General features: G+C 31.2%; 1 protein-coding gene across 1 annotated transcript in view; it reads left to right on the top strand.

Moving 5' to 3' along the window:
- Nucleotides 1-21,928, top strand: part of LOC145331798 (uncharacterized) — a 40,727-nt gene extending 18,799 nt beyond the window's left edge. The window contains exons 6-14 of the mRNA XM_080176642.1: nt 44-91; nt 2,911-2,965; nt 3,401-3,452; nt 4,754-4,828; nt 5,462-5,561; nt 9,525-9,600; nt 12,535-12,653; nt 14,790-14,847; nt 21,490-21,928. Of these exons, the coding sequence (XP_080032768.1) occupies nt 44-91; nt 2,911-2,965; nt 3,401-3,452; nt 4,754-4,828; nt 5,462-5,561; nt 9,525-9,600; nt 12,535-12,653; nt 14,790-14,847; nt 21,490-21,582 (676 nt within the window). The 3' untranslated portion in view covers nt 21,583-21,928. The remainder of the gene's footprint in view (nt 1-43; nt 92-2,910; nt 2,966-3,400; nt 3,453-4,753; nt 4,829-5,461; nt 5,562-9,524; nt 9,601-12,534; nt 12,654-14,789; nt 14,848-21,489) is intronic.
- The last annotated feature ends 224 nt before the right edge of the window (nt 21,929-22,152 follow it).

Here is a 22,152-nt window from a genome sequence, read left to right as displayed (position 1 = left end):
TTTAACTCGCCTTGTCCGTTTGTAAATCAATGATTTTTTCTAGAGAAGAAAAGAAAGAGCCAATTGATTACAGACATCTTCATGTAGAGAGGTAATAGATAGATAGATAGATAGATAGATAGATAGATAGATAGATAGATAGATAGATAGATAGATAGATAGATAGATAGATAGATAGATAGATAGATAGATAGATAGATAGATAGATAGATAGATAGATAGATAGATAGATAGATAGATAGATAGATAGATAGATAGATAGATAGATAGATAGATAGATAGATAGATAGATAGATAGATAGATAGATAGATAGATAGATAAATAGATAGATAGATAGATAGATAGATAGATAGATAGATAGATAGATAGATAGATAGATAGATAGATAGATAGATAGATAGATAGATAGATAGATAGATAGATAGATAGTGAAAAGTTGGCTCACCCCGATCTGGCTCACCACTAAAATGATTTAAAGATCCAGCTCTGATAAAACGACATAAACTTTCATTTGAAACAGTAAGAGGGGGAAGATTCTAGTTCAAAATAATGTTATACTGGTCCTCAAAGTTTATAAGTTTTATCCCTAAAACCCCTGATAGACAAGAATAAATATGTAAGATATATGATTAGTTATTTATCGCATCGTAAAATGGACAGCGCTCCGTGGAAAATTGTCTATAATACGGTGATATACATGATTTTGAATGATATAAATAAGAAACGATTCTAATCTAGTGGAAATTAATCGAAGCCCTGGATTGCCCTGAATGGCTGTTACGGAACCGACATGTGTTTTTTACATGTGATTTAATGGTGCTTTACCTCAAACTGTCTAGTGAATGGCGAACACCCTTCCCCCTATTCAAAAATATGAAAATATAAGGGGGAATTGTTTTTTTATCTTTCTGCCTAACCCCTGTGGGTGGGGAGGGGGCTAAAATTGGCCTATTTTTCAATGGTGCCAAAATTCTGCGTGACCTAAGTGTTTTTTACACTAGTCCTCAAAGATTTATAATAACGTTTTCTATTCGTTGGCTTATCAGTTTTAGGGACTTTTGACATTTTAGTTTACAAACATTTCTTATTGTAATCTACTGAAGAAGGAATTTTGTGTATCATCATTGGATATGTACATCAACATATCGCCCATTGTCTTATCCCTTTAGATCCCTGATATAACAAATGTTAATTTTAGGTAAAACACAAAATATGTTTTTAAAAGGGGGGTTTAAATGCTCGCTAGGCCCTTTTAGGGAAAGCGCCTTATTAATTGATATACAAATTACACAATCTTTTCCAACCAAAAAAACGTGCCAGCTTCTTACAAACAGAAGACCTAAAAAAATACAAATTTTATTCCTTTGAAAATCTTATTTTAAAGAAAACAAAGATGACATCATCCATAAAAGCGAAGTTCTGAATCGATATGAGAGACGAGCATTAACTCTTGTAAAACTAAATATACAAAATATAAATATATAAGTTTTGACAAAATTATACGTAAATTTGTTGCAAAATTTCTTTAATACAGAATACTGTTTAAGGACATACTGACAGTTTTAGGACTTGATTATAGAGATGCTTCGCTTATATTATTGTACCGTATTGTAAAAGGAATCAGTTCTCCAAAAGTCAGATTATATCACATAGAAAAATTGTTGTTAAAAAGTAAAAAATTAGTTTCTTAAAAATGAACGTACGGACATTCTAGTAACGATTATAGAGTAGCTACGCTTTCTAAATCGTTAGTAACTACTACAGGAATCATCATGCAAAGTTTGGAATCGATAGGACAATTTTAACATGCCTAAATTAACGAAAATAGCTATCCGTTACGGACTGACGGACTGACGGACTGATCCTAATTATAGAAAAGCTTCGCTTTTAAAAAACGTACAAGCTTTTTACAAACAGAAGACATAAAAAAATACAAATTTGGTTCTTTGAAAAATCTTATTTTAAAGAATTAAAAAGTATCGAAGTTCATTAAGTTTAGTTTACTAACGTTTAAAGCTTTTATTGCAATCTATTGAAGTGTTAATTTTGTGTATCATCATTATGAAGGTACATTTACTATCGGCTATTGTCTTATCCTTTTAGATCCTTGAGTGAAAAACCTTAAAAGATATGAATTTTCTCGGACAAAAAAAGTATTCTCTGATTTACAATATTACCCATTCTGAAGATAAAAATATTTGGTTAAAAAGTTTAGACAGTTACACATTCCTCAAAGTGAATAGTCAAGCACCTTACAGTTAGGTTAAGGTAGTTTATATTTGTAGTCCCGCAGAGTTAGGCCTTTATACCATACTAGCGGCTTCGCCCCTAGCCTCTAGGGGCTTTGCCCCAAGAGGTATAATTACATCTCTTATTACCTACCTAATTAATAGCGAATTCGCAAAATTCGTAAAAATTCTTTTTAAAAAAAATTGAGGGGGGGATTTTTTTGTTTTTGGGTGGGTTGAGGGTTTCCACCCCCCAAGAAAATGGCCTAAAACCACCACAGGACCAGTAGGTATATTTCCTGAAGAGTAGAATCCGATCAGAATCAGTTCAGTGGTTACCGAGATCTTAAGGAACAGATAGACATCAAGCTACTTTGTATTATAGATAGTTCTAGTGATTATCAAACTGACAGACAGACAGACAGACAGACAGATAAAATGATCCCATATTTAATTTTCTCAGTGTAGCCTCAAACTGATTTAACCGATTAAAACCGATTTTAAACAATACTGAAAAATCATGTATAGCTTCATATTAAAGAAAATTTTCACGAACTTTAGATTAAAATCATAGAATTAATACATTACAGGGTTAACAAAACTGGTTAAATCTTTATTTTTTTTATTTTGTTATCTGCGGATAGTTGTCTATAAAAATGACCCAATAATTTATATTTCTAGAGGATTTAAGAAGAAGTCAGAACCGGCTCCTCAAGTCAGCATCTTTGATGAAGAGGTAACTATCTATCTATCTACATATTTATCTCTCTCTCTCTATCTATCTATTTATCTACCTATAAAGAAGGCAGAACGACATCCTTAAGTCAGCATCTTTCTATCTATCTATTTATCTATCTAATTACATATTTCTATTCTTTTATTATCAACTTATTTATCTATGTATCTCCCTAACTCTATTTCTCTCTCTCTCTCTCTCTCTCTCTCTCTCTCTCTCTCTCTCCCTCTCTCTCTATCTCTCTCTCTCTCTCTCTCTCTCTCTCTCTATCTATCTATCTATCTATCTATCTATCTAAGATATATCTATTTGTATATCTTCTAATCAAGATTCATATTTTTGCTACCCTTTACGGACTTACAGACTTTCCGAATATTATTATAGAAAAGCTTAACTTTTAAAATCTATTAAATGTTCTAATTTCTTGAATTTTAGGCACTGAAGAAAGAAGAAGAGTTGAAAAACAAGGAAAAGGCAAAAGCAAATGGTAGGAATTTAATTTCCAGTGTGGCTTCCAAACCGTTTAATATCTGCTAGATTAGAACCACTTTTGAGCTATACTAAAACAAGGATGACAACATCCATAAAAGCGAAGCACTGAAACGGTAGGACAAACGGACATTAACACTTGTATAGTGTCAGAACTGAATAATCATAATATAAATGTATAAGAGTCAAAGCAAAAATGTAAGTAGATTTGTAGGAAAACTGCTTGATACAGAATAATGTTGATGGACATACTTACATTTTCAGAACTTGATTATAGAGTTGAATCTCCTATTTCATTATACTTTGTTGTCCCAGGAATCAATATACCAAACTTCAGATCAATCCGATGATTAGATCACATAAAAATTTGTTGTTAAAAAAGTAAAAAAATCAACATGTTTAAAATGGACGCACGGACATTTTGGTAATGATAATAGAGTTGCTACGCTTTCTAAATTGTACCTTACTACTAAAGGAATCACCATACAAAATTTGAAATCGAAAGGACAATTCTAACATGCCTAAATTAACAAAAAAAAGCAATCCGTTACGGACGGACCGACCCTAATTATAGAAAAGCTTTGCTTTTAATATAGAAAAGCTTCGCTTTTAAAAAAGAAGAACCTTTATTTATTTTATATTATGTTAATCGGAAAAATGAGGGGATAATTTTTCTATTTCTAGGGGTGAGGTCCTCAAAGTAGTCAAAAACCTTACCTGGATCTTTAAGAAACTTTATTGTTTATTACGATGATAACAAGACTAGTTTTAATCTTATAATTTTTCATTTTAATATCCGCGGAAAGTTGTTTATAATACGATGCGATAATAGTTATTTCTCGCATCGTATTATAAACAGCTTTCCGCGGATATAGAATGTACAATTATAAGTTTAAAACCAGTTAAATATAATTGTACATTTTTATATTCGTAGAAAACTGGATATAATATGATGCTAGACATAGTTTTTTCGTATGGATGAGAACCGGTTCCTATCCACCGGATTCGCATGAATACGAGAAAAAACTATAATTGAATCAATTGATAACATTAAAAGGCAATTTTCCGCAAATAGTAAACTTTTATAACTTTTTCTTTTTACTATCTGCGGAAAACTGTCTATACTGATATACATCCCCAATAATAAGAAACAAAATTACCCTTTTTGGTAGATGAAAACTATTGAAGAGTAAAAATTGGAATTGACTAATCAAAGTTTAATAATAGTAACCAAGGTTTTTAAGCCAACTAGGTGTAAAAACTTTGGGTACCTGTGTATTTTGGGTACGTATTTTTCAGTGAGTTTTCTGCAGAGACAAATCGAGCAGAAGAAAGAAAGTGAATACAGAGCTCATAGAAATAGTTTAGATAAAGGTAAATATATATCTATCTATTTATCTATCTATCTATCTATCTATCTATCTATCTATCTATCTATCTATCTATCTATCTATCTATCTATCTATCTATCTATCTATCTATCTATCTATCTATCTATCTATCTATCTATCTATCTATCTATCTATCTATCTATCTATCTATCTATCTATCTATCTATCTATCTATCTATCTATCTATCTATCTATCTATCTATCTATCTATCTATCTATCTATCTATCTATCTATCTATCTATCTATCTATCTATCTATCTATCTATCTATCTATCTATCTATCTATCTATCTATCTATCTATCTATCTATCTATATATCTATCTATCTATCTATCTATCTATCTATCTATCTATCTATCTATCTATCTATCTATCTATCTATCTATCTATCTATCTATCTATCTATCTATCTATCTATCTATCTATCTATCTATCTATCTATCTATCTATCTATCTATCTATCTATCTATCTATCTATCTATCTATCTATCTATCTATCTATCTATCTATCCATCTATCTATCTATCTATCTATCTATCTATCTATCTATCTATCTATCTATCTATCTATCTATCTATCTATCTATCCATCTATCTATCTATCTATCTATCCTAGGTTTTTTTGAACGAGAACGTTCGACCAAGGTGAACGCAGCTATCGAATATGCGCGTGAAATTGACCAGCACCTAACCCATGTTCATAATGAACAATACAAGTTAGTTATGTTTAAAACCAAAGCTTCTCTATAATTACGGTCAGTCCGTTCATACGTCTGTCAGTAACGGTTAGCTCTTTTCGTTAATTTGTGCATGTTAGAATTATCTTATTGATTTAAACCTTGCTTGAGGATTCCTATAACAGTAAAGTACAAATTAGAAAGCGTAGCAAATCAAAGTCCGTATGTCAATTTAAAGTGTGCTGATTTTTTACTTTTTTGAAAACATTTTTTTTACTGTATCCTTATTACACAAGGATAACAAATATATGTACAATTTTGTTAAAACTTAGAAATTACTGTTCTTCTGATTAAGTTCGGACACGAGTTATTGTTCGTTTGTCCTTCCATCCGATTATAGAGCTCCGTCTTTATGGATGTTGTCATCCTTGATTTTTAAGGGATCTTGAGGTATATGGGATAATGGATGATGAAATAAGTGTTTAGAATTGAAGTTCACTGTAAAAATTAACTAAGAGTGCCCTGGGAAAAAATACTAGAACCTCGAGTTTCCAGTAAATTGTTCAACTTCATGATAGATAGATAGTTATAAAGATCAGGAATAAGACAATCTCCTATAAATTGAACTTTTATTGAATCTTTATTGGTTGTTTCATTATATTAAGTTTCTAAACATACCAACAAATAATTGTAAAGAAGGTGTCTTAACTTTTATTTTTATAGCTAGTCGGTGCTTTTAGTAAGTAGTAGATGTAAAATTTTCCATAGAATTCAGATATGCAATCGTTTTTTCGTTTTTTGTAGACCTCCTTTTTTTAAAGTAATTTAAGTTTTTAAAAAATTAAGTTTGTTTTAAGGTACTAAAACGCAATAGAAAAAAGAAGAAAATGGCCATTATGAACAAAAATAGTAAGATCTTTAATTTAACACCTTACTTTTCAAATTCTGTCTGGTAATTATTGAAAAATCAATTTCTTTAAACATCGGTTTAATCAAAACTTTCAACATAAATATATCCAAAAATAGGCATAAAAAATTAAGGTTCATATATACTTTTAGAATAAGAAAAATATTACGAATCCATTGTAAGCAAAATTGAAAAAAGTAAAAAAAAAAAAAAAAAAATGGCCTAACATATTATTTTGTACAGGCAACACTTACTTAACCACCTCTTTACCCCCTCTTTACCCCCTTCCCATTTTTACTCTCAATGATTTTACTCTTAACCCTTAACGGTCGGGGGGGGGGGCCTTGAACGCCCCCCCATCCGGTTTTTTCTATCTCATTTTCTGTGTGTGAAAAATAAAGAGCCCAAACTGCTTGACTTTTTTAGTAAGTATTTATGACACATAACTGAGAGTTGGAATTTTTTGAATATCTCCATCCTGGCGGGCACAGGATGCCAACAAACCTGGCAGGGTCATCCAGGTAAAGAGCAAAAATATTTTTTTTGACTAAAACAAAGCATTTTATCATACAAAAATACTAAAAAATCCTCTAGTAGTACATCCTTATATGAAATACAGGTGTTCAAGTCACTTTCAGGTTCCAGGTATGATCCTGCAGGTCCTGATCCTCCAGGTCTCCAGAAATCTTTAAAAGGCTCCTGTGGCCGCAATTTTTGACTTAGAGACTTCAAATTTTAAACTTAAGCTTTTCTTACATGTCTACATAACGTATTAAAATTTCATGAAGATCCGCTGCCGTTTTCCCGCCGACCGCCGACTGCGGCGGCTGGCAGCTGTGAAGTACAGCTGCGGCCGCTGAAATTAATATTTTGATATTTCTAATGTAAAATTTACATAAAAATAAACATTTTCTGGGAAAAAATTACAGCTGTTTGAAATTTTTAAATAAAAAAAGACCTAAAAACAAAGGTTGTTAAATAAAAGGGTGAAGGAAGCGAAAATTGACTTAGACTTATAAAAGGTCGGAAATTCATTATCAAACAGGGGACTTGTACAAAAAAATTTAGCCCTCTAGCTCTAATAGGAACTGAGATAATTAGGGGGGCGTTGAACGCCCCCCCCCCCCCGACCGATTAAGGTGCGGCAAGGGGCCCGACTGTAAAGGGTTAAAGATTTAAGATGGTTGCCTGTATAATATAATATAATATTTTCATATAATTTCTTTTATCGTAGTTTATTTACTATTTTGTAAACTTTTTATTTCAATTTTGCTTAGAATGGATTTGTAATATTTTTCTCATTCTAAAAGTATATATAATGCCTATTTCTTATGCCTCTGTAATGATATATTTAAGTTGAAAGTTTTTATTCTCGTGGGTTAAAAAAAAATAGATTTTTTCAATAATTACTCAACGGAATTAAAAAAGTAAAGTGTCAAATTAAAGATCTCACTATTTTTGTTCATAATGTCAATTTTCTTTTTTGTACCTTTTTTAGTACCTTAAAACCTACTTATTTTTTTTTACAAAAAAACGTAAATTACTTTAAAAATAAGAGGTCTACAAAAAAAAACAATTGCAAATCTGAATTCTATGGTAAATTTTACATCTACTACATACTAAAAACACCGACTAGCTATAAAAATAAAAGTTAAGACGCCTTCTTTACAATTATTTGTTGGTATGTTTGGAAATATAATGAAGCAACCATAAAGATTCAATAAAAGTTGTTAAGCCAACGAATAAGAAAACTTCATTAAAAAACTTTGGGGACTATTGTAATAAACAGCCCAATGTCCCCTCATCCCTGTTAGGTAGAAAGATAAATATAAAGATAGATAGATAGAAAGAAAGACAGATGAACATCCAACTACTTTAGCAAAAAAAATTGCAATTTATTTGCAAATTGTGTACAGTTCTTAAACATATTCATAGCTAATAAATGTATAGGCCTTGATAAAGTTTGTTTATTTTGTTATCAAGATACTATTTTAAAAATATACACGCATTTGGACAGTTTTTGTAGTAGCGAAGCTACTCTATGTCTAGTGTGTACGTCTGTATATTTATAGTTTTGTCAGATTTTCATCAGTCTTACAAATTCAGAATAAAAATGGAAAAATAGTTATTTGTCCCGTGATATCATAGACAGCTTTCCGCGGGGCTAACAAAATTGGTATTAATTTCATGACTTTTATTTTAATATTCGAGGAATATTAACTGTAATATGATGCTTTTCTATAATTAGGGTCGGCCCGTCCGTACGTCGGTCCGTCCGTAACGGATAGCTTTTTCGTTAATTTGGCCATGTTAGATTTCTCCTATCGATTTTAAACTTTGCATGGTGATTTCTGTAGTAGTTAGGTTCGATTTAGAAAGAGTAACAACTCTATAATCATTACCAGAATGTCCGTGCGTCCATTTTAAACATGTTATTTTTTAACAACAAATTTTTATGTGATCTATATTCGATGTATCTGATTTTTGGTATACTAATTCTTGGGACAACAAAGTATAATATTATAAGCGAAGCAACTCTATAATAAATTCCTAAAAGTATGTCCTTAAACATTATTCTGTATCAAGCAGTTTTTCAACAAATTTGATTACAATTTTGCTTCGACTCTTAAATATTTATATAGGTGTTAATGTCCGTTTGTCCTACCGTTTCAGTGCTTCGCTTTTATGGATGTAGTCATCCTTGTTTTGATAAAAACTACTACGTATAAATTGCGTATATGTTTCTTAATCCTGTTTTGAAAATAGTGATAAGAATAAAACAGTTAAAAAGTATTATTACAAGGATAACATTAGACATAACTAAACGAATTTAATAGGCACTGGTAAAAAAGTATTATAGTAAAAAATAGAGGACAATTTAAATAGTATTGTAGCAAAAATATTGTTATAATTAAACCATTAAGCTCAAAAAATACACCATAAATCAATAAATTAAATAGGTTATTTACCAAAACAAAATGTAACATTGATCGATCATTTAATAATATTCATTTCATTTCATTCTGACACTCTATTTATTAGAGTTATTGTTCGTCTCTTCTACTTTGCTTATATGGATGTTGTCATCTATTAAGGAGGTACAAGAAATCTGTTGAAAACCGAGACAAAGAAACTGACGACAAAGACTTAAACAAAACATTAGATCAACAGGTACATCTATCTATCTGTCTATCTATCTCTTTATTTATCTATATATCTATCTGTCTATATATCTATCTGTCTATATATCTATCTATCTATCTATCTATCTATCTATCTATCTATCTATCTATCTATCTATCTATCTATCTATCTATCTATCTATCTATCTATCTATCTATCTATCTATCTATCTATCTATCTATCTATCTATCTATCTATCTATCTATCTATCTATCTATCTATCTATCTATCTATCTATCTATCTATCTATCTATCTATATATATATCTATCTATCTATCTCTATATCTATCTATCTATTTATTCAACTATCTATCGATCTATCTATCAATCTATCTATCTACCTATCTATATATCTATCAATCTAATTATCTTTCTATCTACAAGTGCAGTAATTTAAAGGGCTAAGGCAATTGCCGCTACATTGATGTATATCCCCAATTAGGATACAACAAATTAAACCTTCCTTATATTTCAATTTAAACTTTTAGACACTCAACATTCAATAAAAGTCCCCAAACGAATAAGATAACGTTATTATAAAACTTTAGGGACTAGTGTAATAAACAGCCCAATGTCCCCTTCCTCTCTCATAAAGGTGTGCTTTTTGTACTAAATATTTTTTGTGTAAAAAAAAGCCTAATTTGTGATGACTACATAATGACCTAACTAATTTTGATATGATCACTTAGTTCACGTGTCTTTGCTATCTATCTATTTATCTCACTATCCATCTATCTATCCATTTTTCTATAATTTTGATATAATCACTTAGTTCACGTGTCTTTGATATCTATCTATTTATCCATATATAATGACCTAACTAATTTTAATATGATCACTTAGTTCACGTGTCTTGGCTCGTGAGTGACGTTACCAGAGATCTAAAGGGATAAGACATTGACAGTTAAATTGATGTACATACCCCAATGATGATACATAAAATCACCCTTCCTTTAGATTACTATTGGTGGTTGAAACGTTTGGACACTCAACTAAATGAAGCAACTAATCAAAATTAAATAAAAGTCCCCAAAGTTGTAAAGCCAACGAATAAGAAACGTTATTATAAAGCTTTAGGAACAAAGGTAATCAAGCGAAGCCATTCTATAAATCACTTTGTCTGTTTGTCCGTAAGTCCCACCTTCCGTAACTTGATTTTGTCGACTGTTATTTAGGGTGGTCTGATGATTTTTTGGATATAGTCCTTTTCGTGGCAACGCCCCTTCAGAGGCGATTCGTCGTATTTTCAAAATGGCTTTTCATAGGTTATTTTAGGTTAGGTTAGGTTATACTGAACCCAGTAAAAGTGTCTGACTATGACGTCAGAAAAAATTTACAATTAACCAATGAGAAGCCAGTATTCACTGTAATTGACCAATGGTAAAATATATAGCGGTCTCTCATTGGTTAATTGTTATTTTTTTCTGACGTCATAGTCAGACACTTTTACTGGGTTCGGTTATACTGGGTTAGGTGATTGCCTTGCAGGGTTAGGCAATTAGTTCCGCAGGGTTAGAGCCCCCCTCAGGGGCTAAAAATAGGAGAAAAGCTACTGTGAAAACACAAAGAAAGGGGCGTTGCCACGAAAGGGACTATACCCGATTTTTTTCTAAATACCATCGATAAATATTTTTTTATATTTTCTGTTACTTTAAAAGGGGTAATTTTGTGTATCATCATCCCTTTTATCTGTGTGTAAATATCACGTGATGAACACAAACAAATTATTGACATCATTTTTTTCATACACTTATTCACATGGATAAAGAAACAAGGATGACATCATCCATAAAAGTGATCCTTAATAAATCAGTCAGTTAGACAAACGGACATTACCAGATATAGAGTGATTTATGTAGGACGTTGACCTAACCTAGAAAAAAAACTTTGCTTTGACGTTAAGCGTTAAAAATTCTTCAGAAATTTAAAGATTACAATTACAATTACAAGGTAAAAATTTAATTTATCATAGAAAAGATTTGTTTAAAAACATATACATAGTTTTCAGGAATACATACTTTTATTCACATGTTAACGCTTTTTTTATCACATGTAGACACGCTTTTTTTGCCCTTTCATCATTAAACATTTAAATTTTATAAAAGTATATCATTCTATCAAGTGGCGTGAGTCTTCTATCTATCTATAAATTTATCTATCTACCTAACTATATACTAATTTATCTATCTATCTATCAATTCTATCTATATATTCTATCTAACTATATATCTATCTATCAATCTATCTATCTATCTATCTATCTATCTATCTATCTATCTATCTATCTATCTATCTATCTATCTATCTATCTATCTATCTATCTATCTATCTATCTATCTATCTATCTATCTATCTATCTATCTATCTATCTATCTATCTATCTATCTATCTATCTATCTATCTATCTATCTATCTATCTATCTATCTATCTATCTATCTATCTATCTATCTATCTATCTATCTATCTATCTATCTATCTATCTATCTATCTATCTATCTATCTATCTATCTATCTATCTATCTATCTATCTATCTATCTATCTAACTATCCAGCTAACTATCTATCTATCTATCTATCTATCTATCTAGCTAGCTATCTATCTATCTATCTATTCTAGAAAGAGCTGCATGCTAGCCTGGACAAAGTACTGCACAAGAACGCATATGACCACTACTATCTATCTATCTATCTATATATCTATCTATATATCTATCTATCTATTCTAGAAAGAGCTGCATGCTAGCCTGGACAAAGTACTGCACAAGGACGCATATGACCACTACTATCTATCTATCTATCTATCTATATATCTATCTATCTATCTATCTATCTATCCTAGAAAGAGCTGCATGCTAGCCTGGACAAAGTACTGAACAAGGACGCATATGACCACTACTATCTATCTATCTATTTATCCTAGAAAGAGCTACACGCTAGCCTGGACAAAGTACTACACAAGGACGCATATGACCACTATATGAAAACCAAGGATTGCTATGGCACCATGAAAACACAAATGGACCGCAAACACGAGATAAAGTAAGATATTTTCTCGTATTCATTCGATTACGGTTGATAGGAACCAGTTCTCATCCATACGAAAAAACTATGTCTAGCATCGTATTATAAACGGCTTTCTACGAATATAAAAATGTACAATCATAAGATGAAAACCAGTTTTTTAGCCCGTGCCTTCGGCCCTTGCAGCTAAAAAACTGGTTTTAATCTTATAATTGTACATTCTATATCCGCGGAAAGCCGTTTATAATACGATGAAAGAAATAACTATTAAAAGTCAAATTACATTTTTAAAAACGAAGCATCTGTATAGTTGAGTCCTAAAATGTAAGTACCTCCTTAAACAGTATCCTGTATATAAGTAGTTTTGTGACAATTTTGTTTTCACTTTTACATTAATTTTTTTATCTTTTTCATTTTGATATTCGTACAAAGCTGTCTGTAATACGATGCGATGAATAACTATTCTCCCAAATATTATATAACTTTATATTTAATCCTTAAATCATGATTATAAATATCACTTAATAATAGAAATAACAAGGATGACAACATCCATAAAAGCGAAGCACTGAAACGGTAGGACAAACGGACATTGACACTTATATAGTGTCTAAACTGAATAATCAGAATATAAAAGTATAAGATTCGAAGCAAAATTGTAAGTAAACTTGTTGAAAAACTGCTTGATACAGGATAATGTTTATGAACGTACTTACATTTTTAAGACTTGATTATAGAGTTGCTTCTCTTAAATATTCGCAAAAATCAGATAAAACGGATAAATAGATCACATAAAAATTTGTTTTTTAAAAAATAGAAAAATCAACATGTTGAAAATTGACGTACGGACATTCTGGTAATGATTGTAGAGTTGCTACGCTTTCTAAATCGTACCTACAGGAATCACCATGCAAAGTTTGAAATCGATAGGACATGTCTAAATTAACCAATAAAAGCTAATTATCTCGGACGGACGGACGGACGTATGGACGGACGTACCTACCTTAATTATAGAAAAGCTTCGCTTTTAAAAATGTAAGTATGTCCTTAAACAGTATCCTGTATATAAGTAGTTTTGCGACAATTTTGTTTTTACTTTTACATTAATGTTCTACATATTCAGTTCCGACACTCTACAGGTTTGTTTTCTATTTGTCCTACAGTTTAACGGAATGTCTGATCAGTGAATCTTAAGGGATAAGACAATGGACGAGTAATTGATGACACCTCCTAAATGATGATAAACAAAAATTAATTAATATAATTAATTGTTGAAAAGTTTTTACATTACTGGTTTAGAATCAACCAATCAAATTCAATGTAGCCAAAGTTTTGAACCAAGAAAAGATTAGTGTTTTAAAATATTCTGATTCTTTAATATCAAATATGTTTGTTAATGTTTTTTTGTCGACTGATTCTCTTTTATGGATATTGTCATCCTTGTTTTCAAATAAAAATATCAAGTTTATATTATAATTTTATAATTATGCAGCTATAATTTCTTTTCGGTATAGCTTAGAAGCCGAACAATATCCGCTGGATTGATCCGGTTCGGGATTATACTGAAAAAAATGTATAGTATTGTATTACTGACAATTTTCCACGAATATTAAAATAAAATCACAAAATTAATACCAGTTTTGCCAGCATGGACGTTCGACTAACAAAACTGGTTTTGATCTTTTTCATTTTGATATTCGTATAATGCTGTCTGTAATACGATGCGATGAATAACTTTTCTCTCAATTATTATATAACTTTATATTTAATTCTTAATTCATTATTATAAATATTACTTAATAATAGAAATAATAAGATTGTTATATAATTTTTAAAAACTGAAGCAATAATGGCATGACTTTAATACATAATCTATCTATCTATCCATCTTTCTATACATTTATCTATTTATCTATCCATCTATCCATCTATCTGTCTATCTATCTATCTATTTAGAACTAAAGATAAAGAAGAAAAAACTGAGTCAATAATGGCAAGACTTGAATACATTATCTATCCAATTATCTATCTATCTATCTATCTATTTATTTAGAACTAAAGATAAAGAAGAAAAAACTGAGTCAATAATGGCAAGACTTGAATACATTATCTATCCAATTATCTATCTATCTATCTATCTATCTATTTATTTAGAACTAAAGATAAAGAAGAAAAAACTGAGTCAATAATGGCAAGACTTGAATGGGAAAAGGTATTGCAAAATTTTTACTCTAAATTTTTACTGGTACCCAAAGTTTTATTTTTCTTAACCCTTACAGATCGGGCCCCAATTCCAACCTTAATAGATCGGGGGGGGGGGGAATGAAATGGAATGAAATGAAATGAAATGAAATGAAATGAAATATTTATTTTATGACACATAGTAAAATAGGCATACATATATACATGACATAAATAATCACAAACAAGCAGTAAAATTGATCATGATTAATTAATTACAGTATAATAACAAGGTTAATAATATCCACATAAGACAAAAAAGTTAATATACGTGTCAAAGGACTAAATAATCTCTCTCGAGGTGATATTAGATAGCCTTTGCAAATATCATAGAAAAATAAGCTAAAAGGTAGTGTGAATCTTTTTATTAAAACGAGAAAGTAAACATTTTATAAGGGTATATTACAGGGATATGAATAGAGAAAGGATTTGCAGACGGAAATGGTAGGATGATTGTGTGAGTGTGTGTGAGTTCATATTAATGATTAAAATACTTATAATTAAGTAAAGAATGGAGAATTGATTAATCTAAGGCTTGTAAAACAGACAACATAGAGGTTTTACATTCTTAGGTGGCAAGAACGACAAAGTAGTCTATTACATGTTATATCTATTCTTGAGAGAATACATTTTTTAAGCTGCTTCTTAAATTGAAATAGGTTTAAGGCATTTTTTATATTGTCACGGTCATTAAAACTATTCCATGTATTAGGTAGAGAACAAAGAGGAAGCCTCTCTACTAAGTTGATTCTGGAAAAAGGAACAGTGAGATTATTATTGTTCCTCAAATTATAGTTACCATTTAATTCCCCCCTTCTTGGCCACATATTATTAAAAGACCTGGGCAACAAGTTATTTATGTACTCATAAATAAATTTTAATTTAAAATAAAGTGATAAAGATTCAAAGGGTAAAATATTGAGCTCTTTAAATAAAGGTCGAGAATGACTATAATAAGTTGCTTGCTTAATACATCTTACAGCCATTTTTTGTTTTGTTATGATACCAGTAAGATTTGAATGTGATGCACACGAATAAATAAGGATTCCATAAACCAAATGACAATGAAAAATAGAGAAATACAGAGCCTTGAGGGCTTTTTCAGTAAGTAGACTTTGGCATTTTCGTAGACAAAATAATGATTTAGAGAGTTTTTTGTTCAACTCATTTATATGAACTTTGAAATTCAAGGCTGGGTCCAGAAAAATACCTAAAAATTTTATAGCTGGAATATCACTTTCATGGTTGACAAAGTCAATTCTATGTCTAAGTAAAGGGTTAGGGTAAAGGGTATTTGGTTCATTATCATCAAAATAGAGATTGATTTCATTCCAAGGAATAAGAGAGGGGGTAGGATAAAATATAGTGAATTTTGTTTTGTTGGGATGTAATGACATTTGATTAGCCCTAAACCACTGGGAAATATTTTTGAGTTCTGCATTAACAAAATCAACAAGCTCATTCAGGTTTTTACCAGATGCTAATATAGTGGTGTCATCACAGAAGAGAAGGACTTTTAAAAGTGTTGTTTTAGGCAAGTCATTAAAAAATATAAGAAACAAAATAGGACCTAATATGCTACCTTGGGGCACTCCACTATCTATCTCTAATGGATCAGAATCAAAAAGGCCAAATTTAACAAATTGATTTCTACCTGTTAAATATGATTCAAACCAATTGAGCATATTGCCATGGATGCCAAATTTACGTAACTTCATCAGAAGAGTATTTTTGGGAACACAGTCAAAGGCTTTACGAATGTCACAAAAGATTCCAATTGTATACTCCTTGTTATTCATAGCTTTACTAACGTGATTAAGTAGGTGAATCATGGGATGAAATGTTGAGTTATTTGGCTGGAATCCAAATTGTAGTTCATCAATAAGATTATTTTCAGAAAGATATGCTTGCAAGTTAATAGTAATAAACTTTTCTAGAATTTTTGAAAATATAAGAAGTAGAGAAATTGGCCTGTAATCATTAAGATTAAAAGGGTCTCCGCCCTTTTTGAAGACAGCAGTTACTTTTGCAATTTTAAATTGGTCAGGTACCGAACCAAGTTCAATTGATTTATTGAAAATATGGCATAAAGGATCTAAAATATAATGGACAACTTTTTTTAATAAGAATGATGAGATTCCAAGGTTGTCACAAGATTTTTTTATCTCAAAGTTATTAACAATTTCGGTTATATTTGCAGGTGTGATTGGGGGAATATTAAAAAGATTGCCAGATTCTTCAAGATAAGAATCAGGTGGTCTGTCAGTAGGTGGTATAGTCTGTCGAATATTAAGAGCAATACTAGAGAAATGCCTATTAAATGCCTGTCCTATGTTCTTTTCACCAAGAATGTCATTACCTTCAACAATAATTTTATCAGTTGTAAATTTTCTTTTTGAGTTCAAACCAGCTGCATCTTTAATAATTTGCCAACTCTTTTTAAGATTGTTTTGGTTGGAGACAAGAAGATTACTGTAATATAACTTTTTTGCAGTTTTTAAAACTTTGTTATAAATATTTTTATATTTAGTATACAATTCCTTATTCTCAGTTGTTGGAACTTTTGCTAATCTAGATTGTAATTCAAATTTCTTATTCCTAGACCTTAATATACCGTTGGTCATCCATTTTTGAATGAAGTGGTAATTTTTATTAAATCTGATTTCTTTAACAGGAAAGTTTTTCTCAAAAGAAGATTGAAATAAGTTTTGGAAAATAGCATAGCTTTCTGTAGGGTTATTTTTTTCAAAGACTTCATTAAAAGACAAATTACTTAAGTCATCTTTAAAGCTTTCAATATTATTGTCAGAAAAGACTCTGGTGGAAATTACTTTTGGGCTTGGCTTGTGTTTATTAGTGCTAATAAAATGAAAAGTTGAAAAGTGATCACTCAAATAAGTGGTTATTATTCCAGCAACCATTTGATCCTTAATATCATTTGTCCATATGTGGTCAATAAGTGTAGCTGTATTATTTTGGGCTGACACTCTAGTAGGATTAGAGATCAGCTGCAGGAAGCCAGCGCTGAAGAGCATGCTGACAAAATCAGCTGTATAGTTATGTACATTGTAAGATAATAAATCTAGATTAAAATCTCCACAGAGAATAGCTTTACATTTTCTCTCATTAATAGAATCTAAAATACCTTGAAAATGTTCCAAAAAAAGCTCAATTTGCATATTAGGTGTGAGATTGTTTACACCAGTGCTAGGAGATCTGTAAAAATTACCAATAACAAGTTTTTTCTTGTTGTTAAATTCTAATTCAATAAATAAGCTTTCAATAATTTTTTCATGAAAAATGGAGTACTCATTTAGAACAGAGAAATTTAAAGATTTGTTAATATAATATGCTACCCCTCCACCAACGAAAGTTGATCTTGTTTTAAATACAATCGGATGATACAAAGATATTTCAAAAATGGATGGAATGACAATGGAGTAACATTCTTGCATACAAATGATGTCAAAAATAACCCCTTTTTCTTTCCAAAAATAAATTAAATCAGAAAGGCTAGAAAATTTAGCATTTATGGATTGTAAATTTATACTTAAAATAGAAATGTTTTTAGAGTTATTAAATTTTTCACAAAATTGATCAGGAGAATAATATGAACTATCTAAGTCAATTTCTTTATAAATATCAAAATCTTCGTTGTCATCATATAACAATCTATGAAAATTGTTGTTACTTAAATTGTCTGTTCCAAGCCTATGGAATGTTTCATTCATTTATATTAGATCTAATAGTAGGAGAGAATAATAATCCCACACACACACATACGTGGTAAAGTATACAGGTAAAATGAAGGGGGAAAGAGTAATCAAAAGGGAAAAGGGGCGGGAGAAGGAGGGAGGAAGGAAATAATATATACATGTGAGAGAAAAAAAGGGTTGAATTTATCATTTACGGCTAAGAAATTATAGAAGTTTAGGGTGTCCGACAATTTTTTAAAATAAGTGATAAGGTTAAGTTATCAAATCAGATTTACTTTAATTGAAGAATGTAGAGGAATTAAATTGTTACATGAAAAAAAAGTAAAATTAAAAACTACATGAGGTGGAATTTTAAGATTAAAATGAAATTAATTCTTTCTATGAATCAGCATTAAAACGAGAACGAGCAAGATCATTATCATTTGGCAATAAACCTGTAGTTTTCACAACTTCACCTTTAGGAGCTCCATTAATCACATCTTGCCAGCCCTGATTTTCATTTAGAGAATTGATGCTGGCAGCTCCAGGACAATCTGAAGACTTCTGACTCCCATGGGCTCCACGACCTTTCCCAGCAGGCTGACCACCACGTCCACCAAGCTGCCCCCCACGTCCACCAGGCTGCCCCCCACGTCCAACAGGCTGCCCCCCACGTCCACCAGGCTGCCCCCCACGGCCATCAATCTGACTGCCACGCCCTCCAGATTCTCTACCTTCTCTGCCTGGACCTTTTGATCTCAATTGGCGATTGTTAGAGGGAAGATCTGCTCGGCTTTTTCTACTAGCTGCTGGATCATGAAGTGCAGCTACAGCCTTATCAACAACAGCTGATGGCTCAATCCTTATATCATCTACAAAAAATACCTCAGAGTGCTCAGCTTCAGTAGTGCCATCTCTAGAGGCTGCCTGTCCTTTGCTATCAGCCAGGGAGAACCTAATGTTACCATCAAAAGCCCAAGCAGCCTTGACTCTAGCGTCTTCTTTCAAAGCTAAGAGATACTTGTGATTTCTAGCAGTTAGGTCAGGATAGGCAGAGTAATATTTTACCCCCATAGTGGCCTCAGCAGCAGTTGGATTCGGCATATATTGCCTCTTATATCTAAGGAAAAGATTTCTCATATACCTGGAAACAAATCTTATAATTATGGTTCTAGGTTGATTATTCTGTTTCCTACCAACAAAGTGACCATTTGAGAGAAGGTCAAAGCATTTGGGAACGCAGTCAAGCTTTTCAGGACCCCATTTAGTGTTCACATCAAGGACTTCAGGCTTAGGGGTAAGCTTTCTCAACACAGGTTCTATGACAGCATTATAAGCTGTTGTCATACAAGCTTCATCAGCTCCAGCTTTTTTGACTAGATCAGAAGGCACAGATAGCCCATGTATCCTGACTGCCCAATTTCTTGCATACTGTTCGTTGCTATTGCAATATAGCTCTAGCTTAGAAACATTAGGTGGAGCTTTTTTTTCACTATCTTTAGCTTGGCATATAAGTTCAATGAGTTTTTCTGCTGTCACATTATGCTCAGTGAGAATCTTTGATAAATTCTCAATATTTTTATCACTTTGAATTTCACTGTTATTAGTCGCCATTTTAAAAATAGAAAATTGTTGGACACCCTAACACCAATAATTTCTATTTATAAGTCATACAGGATATGTAGAAATATACGTCCGGTCAGTTCAGCGGTCAACTATCAACCCCCCCCCCCCCCTCTATCTTGGCTCCTGTTACAGTTAGTGAAATAAAAATTTTTTCTGGCGGTTCATGTGCATTTTTAGAGAAAATTACTTTTTCTAGTCATAGCGGTCAGACCGCTCCTTAGCCGCTTTTTAGCGGCCAGCTGCTAAATATTAAAACAGCTGTAGAGCGGCCAATTTTGCATCTAGGATGACCAAATTTTAGGACGAACTTTTATTTTTCATAGCAAAAAAATACTTTTTTTTTATCATCGCCGAAAAACGGCAAATAACGGAAACCGCCATTTTCAGCGGTTACGGCAGTAAAACGGCAGTTGGCGGCGCCAATTAATATTTTTATCTGTTTATTGTTGCTGAAAGATTTACCAAAAAAAATTTAGGTCTCTAGCTGTAATAGAAGCCACAATATTCATGATATGTGTATATGTGTCTGTAGTAAAGCCGGACAAAAATCGGTCATAAATTCGGTCAGGGAGCGGTCAAACGGTCATAACACCACTTTTCTCAGAAGGTCATTGATATCTAAATATTCACCAAAAAAAAAATTAGGTTTCTACCTTATACACAAAAGTCATAATGTAGAAATTAAGATTTATTTAGAATTTTTTCTAAATTTGGTGCCACCTAACCGACTTTGACCGGACGCCACAACCGACACAGACCAGATATCCTTATAAGATCAACTCTTGCCGACGTATAATTACTAAACTTAAAAAGTCATGAAGTCACAACTTTCTATCTTTCCTACAAAAAAAATGACATTGAAAAAACTAGAGGGGGGGGGGGTCAATATGACCCCCCCCCCCCCCGATCTGTAAGGGTTAAGAACTTATATTAAATCTTGATTAGTTGCTTCAAACTTTAAAACTATAGTTACAATCTACAGAAGAAATAATTTTGTTTAGCATCATTGGGGATGTAATCTAATTATCATCCATTGCATTGTCTTACCCCTTAAGATCTTAATTTTTTCATTTATAATGGATGTAGCATATACGTGGATAATATAGCAGGGGAAAGTTTTTGTCAATTTAGGTTGCTAACGTGGAACTCATTTATTAGTCAGTTTGTACATTTATTAAAAGGGGAGGGAATTGGGTAAAGCCCACTGCGAATCTAACTTTATTGGAGAACATGAAATTTTGGTGCATCATCCAAGTAATAATATATCCAAGTAATAATATATTCATTTTTAGAATCTTGCTGACCTAATCAAGACAGAAAAAGAAGATACAAAAAGGAGAAAGAGAGAATATAGAGAACAGCTTATCAATATGATGTTAAAATAGATATTTTCTATCGTGTTTTCTATCCAATATCTATCTAATTTCTATCTATATACCATATAAGAAAGAGATAGAAAGAATATAGAGAACAGCTTATCAATATGATGTTAAAATAGATATTTTCTATCTTGTTTTCTATCCAATATCTATCTAATTTCTATCTATATACCATATAAGAAAGAGATAGAAAGAATATAGAGAACAGCTTATCAATATGATGTTGAAATAAATAATTTCTATCCAATATCTATCTTATTTTCTATCCATTATCTATCTAATTTCTATCTATAAAATATAAAAAGGCAGAGAGATTTTAGAGAACATCTTATCAAAATGATGTTGAAATAGATATTTTCTATTCAATATCTATGTTATTTTCTATCCATTATCTATCTAATTTGTATCTATAAAATATAAAAAGACAAAGAGAATTTAGAGAACAACTTATCAATATGATGTTGAAATAAATATTTTCTATCCAATATCTATCTTATTTTCTATCCATTATCTATAAAATATAAGAAAAAGACAGATAGAATATAGAAAACAGCTTAACAAATATTTTCTATCTAA

This window comes from Acartia tonsa, chromosome 1, assembly GCF_053477335.1.
Source record: "Acartia tonsa isolate MP-2025a chromosome 1, ASM5347733v1, whole genome shotgun sequence".
Taxonomy (NCBI): domain Eukaryota; kingdom Metazoa; phylum Arthropoda; class Copepoda; order Calanoida; family Acartiidae; genus Acartia; species Acartia tonsa.
The sequence above is the reverse complement of the archived record's forward strand: the minus strand, read 5'-3'. Positions and strand labels throughout refer to the sequence as shown.